Source organism: Mauremys reevesii, linkage group 1 (assembly GCF_016161935.1).
Source record: "Mauremys reevesii isolate NIE-2019 linkage group 1, ASM1616193v1, whole genome shotgun sequence".
Lineage (NCBI taxonomy): Eukaryota > Metazoa > Chordata > Testudines > Geoemydidae > Mauremys > Mauremys reevesii.
In genome coordinates this window covers 191,380,802-191,397,528 of record NC_052623.1, presented here as the reverse complement: position 1 = coordinate 191,397,528, position 16,727 = coordinate 191,380,802, and the positions used below count along the sequence as shown (strand labels likewise).

The 16,727-nt window shown below is 37.6% G+C and overlaps 1 protein-coding gene across 6 annotated transcripts in view; it reads left to right on the top strand.

Annotated features, from left to right (window-relative positions):
- The window catches only part of EPHA6 (EPH receptor A6), an 855,214-nt gene that overhangs the window by 728,275 nt on the left and 110,212 nt on the right, over nucleotides 1-16,727 (top strand). For 5 of the 6 annotated variants that reach the window (XM_039534481.1, XM_039534472.1, XM_039534503.1 and 2 more), the window contains one exon: nucleotides 3,499-3,621. The exons of the other annotated variant lie outside the window; for it this stretch is intronic. In XM_039534481.1, the coding sequence (XP_039390415.1) occupies nucleotides 3,499-3,621 (123 nt within the window). The remainder of the gene's footprint in view (nucleotides 1-3,498; nucleotides 3,622-16,727) is intronic. 6 annotated transcript variants of the gene reach the window in all.

The window sequence follows — 16,727 nt, the reverse complement described above, 5'->3', positions numbered from 1 at the left end:
TATGGTGCCTCCTAGTGTGGACAGTTGTGGCGTTAAATCGGTTTTATGCTCCTAAAACCGGTTTAAACGCCTAGTGTAGACCAGGCTTCACTTTTTGATCACTTCAGTTCTCTGAAAGACCAGGCTGAACGCTTTTTTTTTCTTCCACTTCCACATTCAGTTTCAAATCTCGCAAGGATTAATGGAACAACAAAATTAGAAATTAAAGAATAGAAAGCATATCCTTTCATAGTCACATAAAAAGCAAATGCATAATCATATAGTCATTCTCTTTCTTATTCAGAAATATTTTTGGCAGGCGCAAAATGCAGATGAATAGCTTAAAAATAAAACATTTTTCTGTGTTGCAATGTTATAGTTAGCAGAAAGTGTCTGCAGATGCTCACGCAGAGATCCAACTACCAGTACAAAAGCCATTCTGGGGTTTTCAGGTAGTTGCAATCCAATGGTATTGTCCTTTGAAATTCTGAAAGGTTGCAAACAGGGTTTAAAATAATAGGTCTGATATAACAATATATACAGGAGGTCAGACTAGATGATATAATTGTTCTTTCTGGCTTTAAACCTTGTTGTAAAGACTCTGGAAGAAAGAAAGTTTGCCCTGAGTTCTAACCATATACCATTATTAGGGAACCCAAATCTATCTATTATATATGGTAGATTAATAATATCTGATAGATATTCCAAGTACTTCCCATATACTTTAATTGTTTTGTTGTCCTTATTTTTTCTGCTAATACTTTTATTTAATAATTATAGTTTTCCATGTTACTGTGGCATTGTCTGTGTAATTATATATATGGTCTTCTTTTGTGTGATGAAATCATTAATGTGGTGGCTATATAGTGGAATGTGTTCAACTTGCTCAGGAATTATGGCTTATTTTTCTTATCTACTTTTTTCCCTTTAAGTACCTGTAATAACTCTGACTACTCTGAAGGTTCTCCACCTGCTGTAACACTGCCCCCTCCCTCCAAGAAATTTGTGCAGCGCAAAATAATGCTTTACAAAATAGATGTACAACCCTCTCCTTTCAATGAAATACACTTAGAGAACTGCATTCCTGAAGACAGCTAGTTGATTAAAGAAATATTATCCTGACTCAAATGAAAACAGGATGCTGTCCACTCTTATCAGTTTTAAGAAAACATTTCTTTTAAACATTGTTTAAAGTTTAAAATTGTTTAAAATATTTATAATTGGAATAGACCTAAGAGTAGCGACCTCCCAGCAAAAAAAATACCTGTTATACTTTTACAGCTGGAAACAAAGCATAGGAGCCTGCAGAGACTTTTTTGCTTGGGAACAGAATAAAGACTGCTTCTTCCTTTTCTAAAGAAAACAAACACACTAAGTTAGAGGGAATTTCTATTTTCTGTAGAGATATCCATGCAGTTCCCTATACCATTTCTGAAACTCAGTTACTTCGTTTTTACTATTACACATCCACTTCCTTATGTTGATTTGCATTTTCAGACTTTTCACTCTGCTCTCTTGTTATGTTTACAATTTTTGTTTTTCCCGCTTTGAAATTGTATTTTTCTCACTAATTTTTTTAATCTTCTGCAATATACTTTTTATTAAATACCTTAAGAGACAAGGTAGGTGAGGTATGTTTTATTGGACTTACTTCTGTTGGTAGAAGGCACAAGCTTTCAGACTACACAGAGCTTTTCTTCACATGTGTAGATGTGATGGATGATCTAAAATCTGCCAGTAATTCATGTTTGATGGTAGGCGAAATTAATACAAGAAATTTAAAAAGATAGCTTTAGAGGTGACTCCTTTTACATTTCTTGTATTAATTTGTCTTACCATAAAAAATGAATTATTGGCAGACCATAGATCACTCCTAGAAAACTAGGTCGCGCAAAAGAAAATTACTGATTTGGGCCCCAGTATTGCAAAGAGATACATCTGTGATGGGTTCCCTGACTTCATTCAGCTTTGCGTGGGTGGATGGATTTTCCCATGCAGATCTCTTTGCAGGATCAAACAATTTAGTACAAAAGTGCCCAATAGAGTGCTCATTAAGGACAGTTCTGGAATAGAACTGAGAATTTGGAAAATTTTATTAAGGCTCTCAACACTAGGCTTGCCTGGGATAGCGGGGGGAGGAAATTGTTTTGATTTATTTTTTAAATTCCTTAGAGTTTTGATCCGACCCTTGGGTTATTGAAGATCTTTAAGGATACCTAATAAAGGTTCTGTGTTTAAGACATACATTATATCAATTTTCTTTCTTCATAATGTAATAATTTTTGTACCATCTTTAGGTTTTAAAAGGGGAAGTGAAGCAAATATTGAGGGGAAACAGATCTATTGTGTATGAAAACCAAAGGGGTGACATTTTTTTTCAGATCTCTCTAAGGCTACACAGTCTCAACAAAAAATTGACGTTTCTTCAGAATGAATTTGCTCAACTGGGTTTCTCTGCATCTACAGGAGGCCCCACAAATTGAAACTGCATAAAGATTAAGAAACCTATTTATTTCTAATTATAATGAAATTAAGGCTTTTCCATCTCTGAGGAGCAACCATGATGTGCCTTCTTAAAATGGTGAACAAAGATATCAAAACTTACCATTGCCTAACTTTTTGAATGAGAGCTTGTTTGTTGTTTTTACTAGCATAATAGTTATATTGAATATTCATTACCCAACTATAATTTAGGTTTAATTTTAATTTTTTTCAAACTTGGAGAATTTAGATTTTCCCCCATTGTTTTTTTTATATAAATATCAAAGAAGCTTTGAGATTTCAAGTCCCTATTCAATGTAGAGATCTGCCAAGCACAGACCTGTGCAGAGCCCCATTGAAGTTGGGTCTTCCCCAGTGGATCCTGTTGTAGGATTAAGGGCCTTTATCTTTTCATCTTCAATATATCAAAATAGCTATCAATAAATGACATAAAATGAGGACAAGTTTAGTGTATTGTCATAACTGCTTTTGAAATGATATTTTTCCACATCATTTCCTGCCAAGACAAAATTCTACTGTCAGGTGATTGCAGAGATCTAGACTGGTGTTCTGCTCCCATTATGTGTGTGAAATTCCATTGACATCAGTGGGAGTTTTACACATGGAGATCGTGCATCTCAAACTTATTTTGCTCTATGTGGATCTACGTGGTTGATTTCACCTTTCAAAGTGAATCTCTTTGTATTCTTCTTCATTGACGTTCTGAAATTCCCCATTTAAACACTGTACCACCTATAGTGCAGAGGAAACAAGCTCTCTCTTGCTAGCACTGTATCGCTTAATGGCTTGTGGTGTGGGGGTTTTATTATTTTTTCTTTTTTTGTTGTTTTGGTTGGTTGTGTGTGTTTTGTTTGTAGTGTTACCAGTTTTTATCATTTAACAGCATTTTATGGACTCTGCTGCCGTGAAGACATTGTTGTCTTTGTAGGGTTTCATTTACTCTCTCAAACAATCAGCTTCTTTTGAGCAGCTAAAGAACAGCTTGTTTGATTAATGATCATTTTTATCTTTTAAAAGGATCCTTCCCGACCATTGGGGTGAAGTCTCTTTCGAGATTCCTGAGCGCGGGCTTTTTAAATAGCATCCAGGCCCCACATCCAGTCTCACGGGGCGGATCTTTGCCCCCTGGCATTTCCTCTGGTAGGTATTTCAGGTGAAGTTTCCACCAACCCTTACTGGGGGAACAGCACCAAAATCTGTTAGTGGTAGGATAGAGAGGTTAATATCTGTCTCAGTGAATAACATCTATCCATTAACCAGCCTGCTAGTACAGGACCTGACCATGTATATATAGGAGAGGCTGTAACAGGAGGAGGGAAACAGCCATAGCTAAGTGATTATCTGAAATATAAAATGAAAACTGCCAATGTTCTCTTAACAAGCACTGCATGAAACGCACTTATGTAAATAGAAAAAATAACTTAGAAATGGCTCTTGAAATGTCAGATTTGCTCTGTCTCTGAATGCCTGAATGTTTTCCATGAAAGTTTCCATTTTCCCGCTAACAGACAGGAAGTAACAAAAAAATTAGAACAAGTAGAAATTAATTATGCACTGAAATAAAAAATGGGGAAAGCAACTAACTTTGAACTCTGGTTTTATATATGCTTCAACATGCATTTTTTTAAAATATAGGTAAAAATAGTTTGGGTTTCATAGAATCATAGAATATCAGGGTTGAAAGGGACCTAAGGAGGTCATCTAGTCCAACCCCCTGCTCAAAGCAGGACCAATACCCAACTAAATCATGCCAGCTAGGGATGTACCTCCAGGTACAATGGAGGTGAAAAAGGAAGGATAGTGTAGTAATAAGATCCACAACACAGTGAGTGGGCTAATGTCAGGCTGAAGAGTGGGAAGAAAAATAATGTGCAGGAATAGGCTGGTCTAGATACTGGGCTGAGGCAGGGAAAAGTGGCAAATTACAGGTGCTCCTTTTCTCTGGATGGGGAATGCAGGTCATCTGTCTTCATCTGGAATCATAGAAGATACCTGGCACTAAAACTAGCAAGTAAAAAGTAAGTTAATAAGTTTCACTTAATTTATTTAATAGACATCTATATTAAAATATGTCTAAAAGCAGAATTCAAAATCTATTGCTTTCCACACTGCACATTTCAATATAGAATGAATTTCTTCCTGTCTTAAATTCTTACTTCTTCCCTTTTAGTAGGAAAATGGCAGCCTCCTTAAAAATGTTTTACCTTTTTATGAACTACAGTTTTTTTCTATTTTCACAAAAATCTAGTTAATTCCTAAAATACTCTGGATTTTCTCTTTAAGGCAGGAAAGGTTGTCTAGTGGTTAGAGCAGGGGGGATGAGTGTAATGAATTCTGCCCTGGATTCCCTCTGCCAATTGAGGAGAGAAATCTCCTAACTTTTCTGTACCTCAATTTACTTATGAATAACATAGAGATAGTTACAGGCCAGGGGTCACTATTAATCATTGTTTTCCTTCATTCTCTAAACAAGAAGTAACAGATAGTTTTGATACTTTCTCTGATAACTGTTGGTAAATGCTGGCCACTGTACTAACCTCACAGGTGGTGCTGGCAGACAGTGGTTGTAAACACTTTGAGATCTTCTAATGAACAGTGCTATTCAGAGTGGTTCTTAAATATTTTTAAAGAGCTATTACTGGTTCTAGCAATATTCCCTACTTTGAGTATCACATTTAGTATCATATAGTATTACTGACCCTCATTGGCTAAGAATTGCTGACATCCGATTATATTTGTTACCCTGGCCCACTTATTTGTCTCACCTACCTATTTTGTCTTCTTTTGGGGTTTTTTTGTTTGTTTGTTTACTTATTTGCTTTTGATTGTAAGCATTTGGGGGCAGGGACTTTCATTTTCTATATTTTTGTACTACTCCAAGCACTACAATGGGATGCTGACCTAGTTGGCCTATAGGTGCTAATATAATATAATGGGCTTAATAATAATGAGTAAAAGGAAGATGACAGACTGGTAGAATATTTCAAAAGAGAAGAAACTGTAAGTGCAACTACTATGTACAATTTATTATAATATAGCTAATAGGTCACTTTCCATTTTGGCAATAGCAGCAAGTGAAGGAAAGGCATCCCATCAGCATATTGTCAAACTGCCTCATTTTATAGAGGTTGGGGGGTTGTCAGTCTGTAGAAGGGCAGACAGCTGCAGTGATTAATCCACTGGCAGACTACATGCATTTTGTTGAAGGGAGGAACTAAATGCACTTTTGGCTGGGGAGGAGGAGAGGAGTTCCAATGTTAAGGTAAAAAAGACTGCTAGGGTGCATTTCAAGTCTGCACTGTACAATGTCATGCAATAATTATGATTATGATGAAGGTATTTTAGTGTTTATAGTTTGATTAGATTAAACTGATTTTGAAGTCATTTGATCGATTCATATTTTTTCCTTCATGCCATGAGTACAGTGCAAAGTTAAGGTTGTTTAGGTGCTGTAACTGTGCATTTCTTATCTTAATACATTTTGGATTTCTTCTAAGTGTAAGCTTAACTCTGAATTGTCTGGGTTAATGCTTGGTTTGGGGTAATTATAACATCCCTGTAATGTTTTTACCTTTAAATCAAAATGAAATGTGATTTCATTTTAAGAGAAGATTCATAGATACACCAAAGCAGCCAGAGTGCACTGTCCAACTAAGCTGTCTTTACAGCTGCTTTGTATTGCTAGAAAAGTGTGAAGCAGTCACAGTATATTGGTGAATTTAGCCCTTAACTTGCAGCTCTCTTCCTGATTTTGGAGGGTTATGTTGGTGAGACTAGTGCTTTATGAAGGGAGGGTCCCCGAGTCCCAATTCTCTGTGCATTAAGGGGTCCTCCTGCCTCAGTGCACAGTGGAGCCAAGGCAGAAGTAGCTGATGCCTACTGAATCCTTAAAGAGAAGTGACAGTTGAGCAAATAATGTACCAACCAGAATAATGTATTCTTGACACTTGTCCATTCTTCCCCATACCCCTGAATCATTACAACCGCTAGAATTGTGCATGCAAATTAGCTATAGAGCACGTTTAGTGCTTGGTTGTTACCTCTGATGTCACAATGGCCCCTCTTCACTTCCCTAAGCTGTTGAGCTGAGCGTTTATTACAAACATATCTAATTGCTAATAACTTGGTTTAATTACAACCTATTTAATTCAAATATAGCCCATGCATAAGATTTCCATGAAATTTTAACTATATGGAAAGTTCGAAGCATCTATGTTATTCTGTTGAGGTCATTTGGGACAAAGATGACTGACAGATGCTAAATTTCTTAAAGTTAATTACAATCCAAGACCTTTAACGCAAACTTGTTAAATTTACTTATAAATTATCAGAAAACTAATTCTGTAGACAGAGTAAGTGCTCTTAAGTTTGGGGAGGATACATTGTACCTTTCATACAAAATGAAGTGGTTGGATCCTTGCTTTAGGAGGAAAATGAAACTCAACTTTTAAATCTGGAATAATGACCAGAGCTTCCATAATGAGCACCTAGAAAATAGGTTGTTAAGGAAGTTGTGTCAAAAGTATTTTAGGGTAAAATGAAACTAATAATTGACTTTTCTTTTTCACTGAACATAAAATGTTGCCTTTTACCATTGTGCCGATGCTTCATATTCAGTTTTGTAGAATTTGGTATTTGGCTTTGCATCCCTTGGGAATTCCATTATGTCACAGGAATCCCCACCTGACCAACTTCAAGCCTAGTTTGTGGTGCAGGGGTGCTGCAAAGAAGCCCCTTTGCAGCTGATTATCTGGCCCTCTGTATTGAGTGAGACTTGTCAAAACTCTTGACTTGCTTCCCAAATGCAAATCTCATTGCATTTTAAAGACAAGACATAACTATTCTGATGGAATAGTGCTTGCATTTGAAGGCCTCATTAAAATTCTTTCACTGCTTGCTAGCACTTTTATTTGGGAATCATTGTTTATACTAGTCCTGAAAATACCGACTGTTATTTACAAAATCAAGTCCTTTTCTCACAATAACTTCCTTGACTTGACCATCAGTTATGTCACAAACTATTTCAACTCCTTTTAGTTCATCTGCTAACAGTTCAAATTCATGTGACTCAGCCTTACGTAGGTCTCACCAGGCAGCTGGTTTCATTTAAAGGTTTCAAGTGACATTCGTATGTAGATCAAAGTATTCTTGAAAGCCTCAAAAGCCTTTGTCTAACAATTTGTAGTCCTCTCATCCTCCCACTGGAAAGATTTGTGCATTCACAATTCATCTTTGATTTTCCCTTAGTGCCACTTGCTTGCAGGAAAAATTGGAAGTGCTGTATCCACCTCCTCAAGTTCTCACTCTTCCATACATAAGTGTTGTAAGAGATTACAGTTTGTTTCTTGGTCCTAGTCAAGTTACATGGATCAGGGTTATATATGTTTACACCCCTGTCACTTGGCTAGTTACACTCATATTGTCAGTTTCCCTACTTACGTCATTGGAGACTTAAAAGACAGATGACAGATCCTGCTGCTATAGAGTGGAGAAAGACAGGTAACACTGTCAGTGTCTCCCTCATAGCTGGTCTCCAGATTCTTCTCTGATAGTAATGAGTGGAGATGTAAGTCAGGAGGAGAGAGTATGACAGGATCTTTGTTTAGCAGCCAGAACCACTACTTGGTGTCCAAATTAAATGGAAGGAGGTGAGGGTAGGGCCTTTCAGCCCCAGAAAATCTGACTGAAGCCCCCTGGAGTAGGTCCTATGGCATGCCCTGTACAGACTCTGGTGTGGGGGGGTGAGGTAGAAATTATGTTTTATATCTTTTTTTTCTATGTGCTGTACAAACAATAGCTAATTAATCCTCCCAACCCCTGTGTTAGGCAAGTATTCAACCATTTTACTAAACCAATGCGTAACCTTTATTTAGATCTCAGTCCCTTTTAGTGAAGGCCTCTCTAACACTTTTACTGACTCAGCATAGCTGAAGTTCCCTCCCTATTTACAATAAGGCTCTTTTTTTCCTTTCTAACACACAGCTCTTTCCTGTTCACTAGCTTCCTTCTTTTCATAAGATCTTCCATATGTTCTGTCTTTCTGCTTCCAATGACAATCCCTCCACCTAGTGTTACCAACTGGCAAAATTTTATCATGAATCTCACAATATTTGGTGTTTTTCCTTAAACTCCAGCTCCTGGAATTATTGGATTATGGGAGACTCTCTCAACTTTAGTTATAAAGTTAAATTAAATTTCTAGCCCTCATGGTTGTAGAGAGCTTTCTAATCCGCTTAAGGCTCCAACCCAGAGGAGAAATAAAAGAAACCCAGATTTATTTTTAAAATCTCATGATTTTAAATCAATCTCACAATTTTGGGGGCCCTGACTTATGATTTTAGTATAGACAATATCACTCACCTCACAACTGAAGACACAATTATGGGTTTCAGAAGTGTCCATAGTCTTTCTGCATAGCCCTAACTGCTTCTGAATTGCAAATGCATGTGCTCTTCATGCACAGAAAGCAAAAAGAGATTCATAGGCAATGAGAGGAAGATGCTGGCTCAACAACTTTGGATAGATTCAGATATGAAACCAAACTTCACTTAACCTTTTGAACATTTACCTATAATTAGTAAAGCAGTAATCATCAGCACAGTAATCCTTGGTCTCTGTAGGCAGTGATAATTGCATCCGATTTTTGGTCAGTGTGCGTGAGGGTGGAAACAACAACACAAGTGTTGTCAAAATGATAAATGAAGAATATGTAAACAATATTTTGAAATATTGGGTATACGAGATAAACAGGACATGACCAGGAATTATGTGACCGATAACCTAAGCTTTCACTGACCTTTCACAGAATGACGGAAGTAACAGTTTGACAAGGTTGAGCACTTCTTGGGGTATTTATAAGGGCATAGAAACATGCTTTCCTGCAGCACTAGGCATGCATTTTTTTTCTATTGGTTTTCCTTAAACTTCTGAAACCCATAATTTTGAAAAAAGTTTTTTTTTTTAATTTAATGCACCTAATTTCCCTGGCCATAGATACTATGTGAATTTGTATAATGTTTTTATTTCCTCTTACATCCTGCTAAGTAGCTCTTATTTATTATGGAGTATTGAATATTGATGGAGCATAGGTGCCTTTGATATGCAGATATCATTTTGTTTAAACTCCATGACATATTGTGAGGTCAATAGAGCAAGTGACCACTTATGCAATGAGACTTCATTTGGGGACAGAAATCATGTTTTCTCACTTTGGAATGTCCCTTGCCCTTCACACAGGAGAGTGTATAGTGATATGAACATCAAAAGTGTTACGACAGCAGCTTTTAGGGGTGAAATGTCGGCATTAGATTAAATAAGTAAATTGTATTGAAATGTACCTAGTGCATAATTTAAACTAGGGCTGCGTGAACTGGCCATAATCTAACTGAGCTAAATGCTTTATCCATCCTTTGAATTAAGCCGAAGTAAACCTGTTATTAATTTAGTTAACGGCTTTCCTTTGTTCCTTGGCACGAGGGCCAGACTGTAGAAACTGCAACTTCCAAGTTCTGTTCTTGTCTCTGCCACTGGACCCATCTTGTCTGTTGCTTTGCGCCACTCCACTGGTGGAAAGTAGTCCTAAAGCCAGTGTAGATATGTAATGTTGATTAGCCTGTCGAAAAGGCATTAACACAATATTAACCCCAACAAGGCAGACCTTGAAGGAATGTAAAATTAGTTAAGAAAACTGGCTGGAAAGCTAAAATGAAAATTAACCGTAAAAATCAAAATTGGACCAGAACATTTATCAAACTCGTACAGCCTAACTATACAAAAAAAAGTTTCCACATGCTTTCCCTCTACTACTGCATTCTCTTTGCTTCCACAAATGGAATGGATAGTGGGGATGGAATGGATCAGGAAAAGGGAGAAACTATAAACATGGAAACAGCTTTCCCCAAAATATTCTCCCAATCCTGCAGAATCCCTTTTGTTGGAAAACCAGATGATTTGCATCTGGGACTGGAGAGGTGGCAGGCCAGAGGAGACAGGACAATGCTTTAAAACTTTCCCTGTTCTCAGCCTTGCAGGAATTCACCTCCTAAATCAGGATTATTTTAAAGAATGTTCCTCATCCATGATGTGAAACCCCTATGGCTGGGGCAGTGGGAAAACCTGGGTTTATGACACCTTTGGATGTTTCCTGACATAGAGAGAGGAGAGGACATGGGGAGGCTAGGAAGCAGTTTGGAGGTACAGGGCCAACATACAGATGATCCTGGTTTCCATGGTATGTCTACACTGCAATTAAACACCCACGTCTAGCCCATGTCAGCTGTCTCAGGCTTGCAGGGCTCAGGCTGTAAAACTGCAGTGTAGACTTCAGGCTCAGGCTGCAGCCTGAGCTCTGGGACCCCAGGAAGATGGAGGGTCTCAGAGCTCAGGCTCCAGCCCAAGCCTGGATGTCTAACCTGCAGTTTTACAGCCTGAGCCCTGCAAGCCTGAGACATCTGACATGGGCTAGACGTGGGTGTTTAATTGCAGTGTAGACATGGATCCCCTTATGACTGAGGGCTCAGCCAATGGAGAACTGGGAATTTTAAAACTGCTATATCTCCCTTGGTCCCCAACAGAAAAATTCAAGGAAGACCCTCTGAGTGCATACTTAAGGTTCCCAGTAGTTTAAATTAAAAACACCTGCCTATGTCACAGAGTAATTTGTGATAGCAATGCCATTTCTATTCTGTTTGTAAGTCTTATGTGTATTTGGGTCTGCTCCTCTTCCCACTGAAGTCTTCAGAAGGAACAGGACTGGGCATTTCATTGAACAAACTACAGCTATGGAGGAGGGATATACAGGGCACTATAGTAAACTGGAAGAGACCACAAGGCTTTTTAAAAAAAAGCTGGGAAGGAGAAAGCTTGGAAAAGATGTGAAAAGAACAAAACTAAACCAGAAGGCCAAGATGTAGTGAATGAAAATTTGAAGAAAAACACTTCAAAGAATAATATGCAATTTTTCAAATACTGTGTAGACACAAACTATGATCATTTAGGAATGGCAGCTATGGGCCATTAGTGTCTGTGTGTTTGTTATATAGTATTCAGCAAATGTTCTTCCATGTATTGTACATTTCTGTTATTTATTTGCCAAGGATGTATACGCCCAGCTGAGTCATTTCTTAACTATATTATTCAAATGGTAGTGTTTATGCTGGCCTAGCACAGCTCCTAGTGGCCAGGGACTAAGATGGGCGTTTGGGTGAGCTACTGCACATTCTGCATGTCCATCCTTTCAAGGTATTTGGAATACAAATTTCAGTTTGGGATCATCTTTAATTTAAAACAATTAGTATAAATACAATTATTTGTGGTAAATTCATCATTTGATTTGTACGTAAAGTTGTTTTGGTTGTTTTTTTATTTAAAAATAATGTAAAATTTGACTGGTTGTGCAGCTGCTTTTCTGCATCACTGGTTTTTGGGGTTGGGGGTTTTTTTTGGTGTTTTTTTTTTAAAGCCTCTTGGGAAAAAACATTTATTCCCTGGAATCTGTACATCACTGCAGATTGATCACTACAGTAACTTCCGTTACCAGTAATAGAGGTTGAGCATCTAGAAAGATAGAGCAATAGACTCTGCCGATACATATTGTATATAAGAAACAACACAAGTGTAACTAGACATGGGGTTTTGAGACCTGAATAATTACATAAGGAAAGTGGGGAGTTTCCTGTAAGCATTTTTAAATTCTAAAAGAGCTAATCCTAATTAGAAGCAGGTCTGTGCATTTACTAAATTAGAGCCACTTTCTAGCTTCAATGGGAGACCTATGGATGTAATCCAAACCCAGAATATGGCCCATAAGTGGGAGGATATCAGATAAAAGTATGAACTCTGACTTGCAGAGATGACCCAACGATATTTTCATGTAAATTACAGAGACCAGGTCTTACAACCCTCAATATTTATATAGATGGACTAATAAATATCCTGTTTACTTTAACAGTTTTATTCCCATGGCAGATATTAAAGATTTCCTTATAAATAAAGACTGTAGAGATAAATGTATTCTTTTTTGGAGAATTAATCTTACATAAAAAATTCATTGAAGTGGGCTTTGCTGCATTCTTTAAAATGACAACAGGAGACAACAAGCTGAATATTTTGTCATTGATATGACACTTTATAGTCTCATCCTTATTCATCACTCTATCATGCAATTACATTACATACTGTCAAAATCCTATGTTATGGAGAAAATTAGAAGGAAAATTAACAATAAATATGAATTGTAAATGCATCTGGTATTTAAAATTACACTACCGTGTATGGCAGATATTTCTGCTTTCACAAAGAATAAAATCCTGAATGAATTAATTAATGCAAAATACAAAAAAAAAATGTAATGTATGCCAAGGCATCAATCAAGGATGTTTTAGCAACTTGTGTTGCTCTCATCTGCATTGAAAGTCCGGCAAAGTAACAGCCAAATGGAGGCAGCAGGTAGTATTGCCAGATGAGGATTCAGTTTTGAGGAGCAGCCTAAGGAATCCAGCTTCCTTGTGCAATTAAATATTGTGACCAGGTCTGTCACTTAAGTGACATATTGAATGGGAAGAACAGACTGGTTCATGTGGGCCTCATAGTGATCCAATCATTAAAGCAGCTTTAATACTTTCGATTCATGCTTGCAATTAGACTGCAAGTGCTACACACACATTGAAAAGAGGAAAAAGTGAGGTACAATATCAGGGAAAGAGAGGACCACCAAAAATGACAGGTCTGAAGTTGCTTGTGATCTTCCTGGAGTATCAGGCCTTGTAGGCAACAGAATAAAAAAGTCTAGCATCTGCCATTTCAATTGTCATTTTATATATATGGGCAGCACCCAACGACCAATCACCATCAGAGCCCTATTTAGCCAGGTGCTGTACAACTAGAAGAAGCTACAGTCACTGCCTGAAGAACTTCTCATCTGAAGAGACAAAGAACAGATACTGTGTACCTTTATGAAGCTAAATAAGTAATAGTTGCTTTGTTTGGACTGTAAAGTCTTTGGTGCAGGAGCAGTGTTTTCCCATGTTTGTACATCATTCAGCACAATGGGACCTCAAAGTGCTACTGTAATATAAATAACAGTGTATGCTGTCTCACACCTAAAGAGAGAAATGTCTACTACATGGGTTCTCAACCTTTTCCCGTACAGAAGACTTCCCTCTGTCTAGCCAGGAACCCTGTTCTATTTAGCATTCTAGAAAGGGCAGGGTGGTTCTAATCACCTGATAGCTGACCACAACCCCCCTGGAAGTGGTGAGTTTCATGCTGAGAACCCCAGGTTTAGTAATTAGTGCACAGAACTGGAGTCAGGTGTTGAGGATTCAGTCACTAGTTCTGTTACTGACACTGTGTGAGTGGAAGAAGTAATTTAACCCCTCTATACCTGAGTTTCCATATCTATAGAACTGCAATAATCCCTGCCTCACCGAGTGATTTGAGACTTAATTGATCGTTTGTAAAGTGCTTTGAGTTTATTGTATGAAAAGTGCCGTATAAGTACATCTATCAATACTAATAGAAGTTAGGGTTTTTTAAAATAACAAGTGTAAACTGGACATTCTGTGGAAAGGCTGTTACTGACTTCCATAAGGACTATTTCTGATTATAACAGAACCATTAGAATCTGATATTTGATTACATCTTTACATTGTCCTCCTTCCCATAGCTTTAAGTATCTAACAGTAATCCAGACATTTCTGATCTATATTATATTCAAAAGACAAACATTATGCTAGTTCAAACTTTTCATAATATCACTTGTCAAAATCAAGTCCGAGGGATAGTTTTGAATATTTTATTGACAATCACCAGCTGTCTGTTAAGCTTGGGGCCAGTATCTTACATTTGTAATGGTTTTGTCTGGCACTACAGTACAATAGGAAATATCCTGCCTTTATAAGGATCTCTAAGAAAAGATTATTTGAGGTGGCAGTGTTAGATCCAGATTAGGGTTTGATCTTGAGGCCAAATCATGGCTAGAGTTTGGGGTCTTAGTCGATGGTTCCAAAATCTTGCAAGCTTTTCCAGAGGTGGCAACATTCTCATGATCATCTGTTCTCACAAGATCACCAAAATTTTGGACTGAATTCCTAAGAAAATTGCTGTTTTCACAAGACTTTGGCTGCATAAGATCAATAAACTAACCCCCCTCTGATTTTGGATATGACCCTGAAATCAAAGGTATATGGACTGATTAGGCTCTGATATCAACCCTAGACGAAATTTCAAATGGGTTTGGATTAGGGAGTTTCCAGTTATGGCTCCTCTAGTAAACTTTACAACACCTCTAGTAAAGACTCTAAACACTTTTCATAGAGGTCTTCTTCTGCTGGAGGTTATAGGTGGCCAATTTGGAGGCCTCTCCTTTCCAGTTCTATAGGACCATGGCAGTCAAGCATAACTAAAGCATAAGGTGCAAGCAAACTCTTACTGCAAGCATGGGGGCAGGAGTACGAATTTGAGTTTGTGAGGAGCTACCAGTAGCCTCAGTGGCTTAACTTGTGCTCCACTAGAATTCTCCCATAGTTCACAAGGTGCAGATCTTCTGAAGCACATCTCTTCTGTCTGTGTGATGCCACAGCTGCATATACGGGTGCTTTTAGCAAATCATCTCCTTCCTGTGCTACCACTGGAAACAGGTGTTTTTTGGCACATATGAATGCTAATTACATGTAAAATAACTCAGGTGTATGGCAACTAACTACATATGAGCTTTTAAAAGTTATTTTTTATTTTTCACTTAGCATATCACCTAAATCAAAGGCCCAAATGCTAACTTATCACTCAGGTTGACAACACCCTGTGTGGAATGTGTATCCTTGAATGATTGGATAACAATGAGAAATACTGTGTTTTTCTCAATGGTGGATATAATTTTGCTGCAATATAATTTCAAGTTATGTAAAGGAAAACATCTAGCAGTCTGAAAGTTTATAAAATAAGTACCTCTTAGCCCAAAGAAATTCAAATCTATTTCAGAAACCTACCTATATATTCAAATATATTTCATAGTTAATTCAGATTGGAAAGTGCTTATCATTGTTTGGACTGTTGAACTGAGCAAAATGGGTACAGTTTTCTTTTAGCTTGTCAAAGTACATAAGAGAATGAAATCTGCTTGTACAAAATGTGGTGCTATAAAAACATCAAGTATTTTGTGCTGGCTTGATTTTATGAATCTAAGGGTTGTAAAAGACACAAACAGGATCTGAGAAATGGGGTAAACATATTTTATATTTCCTGAGGTATATATGTTGGCATTGCTGTTTGGATTGAAGATTCAGGCAAACAGTTTACTTTTCATTGTTACAGAGTCTGGTTCCCCTGGTAGTTCAGCCCTCTTTCTATTCCAAATTGGTACATAGCAGCTCTTATGTGGCTTTGCTCTGGAGTAAGTATGCTTTTCTATCAACACAGTTGGCCTTTTGTAGGCAGACATGTACTTTCTCTCTTCTCTGTCTCTGTTGATAGGCCCAAGAACTTCTGTAGTGCAAATAACTATGAAATTGCCCTTCCTCTTCCTGTGTACAATCCCTTTAAATGTCTAAGACACCTACTTGTGAGAAGAGTAGAGCTGGATGGAGAAAGGTAATTCCATTTTGCAGAGAATTTCAATACTTCAGACTTTGGTTTTGTTCTGATTCAAAACAAAACCCAAATATTTCTAGATTCTCCGCATAAGGGAGTGGAACCCCAGCTCTGGGGCAGTCTGCCATGCAAACTGCCCTGGTGCTGCATACCCTAGAAGCCAGAGGCGGTATACACAGGTTTGGAAACATTCCTGCCAGAGAGTGTTCTAGCTTAGTTTCCATCAGAACTTCCTTGAAACCAAACTGTCTCCTCGATGTTTCAATTTGGATAGATCCACAGATTCCAACAAAATATGTTGCATCAAAATGTTTCTGACCAGCTCCAATGAAGGATTTGAGAACAAGATGACTGCCACACCCACTGCAGCCTGTAGCAGAAGAGAGGGACACTGGTGCTTTCACATAGAGATCATCTTATATTTTTTATGTAAATTAATGGTTAGACTGAAAATACATGTTTTGCTCTTTGTACATTTACACATAATAATTGTGGTGAAGAAGATGTGACTAAATAACAGCGAGTTTAGGAAATAAAAGGGTCTCCTAGCTACAGGTTTTTTATTTGTCAAATTTTAAAATGCCCTGTCATTGAAATCTATTTCCAAGTTAATGTAAGAAATCAAAAGTAATGACCACGGCTTGGGTAGTCAGCTAAAC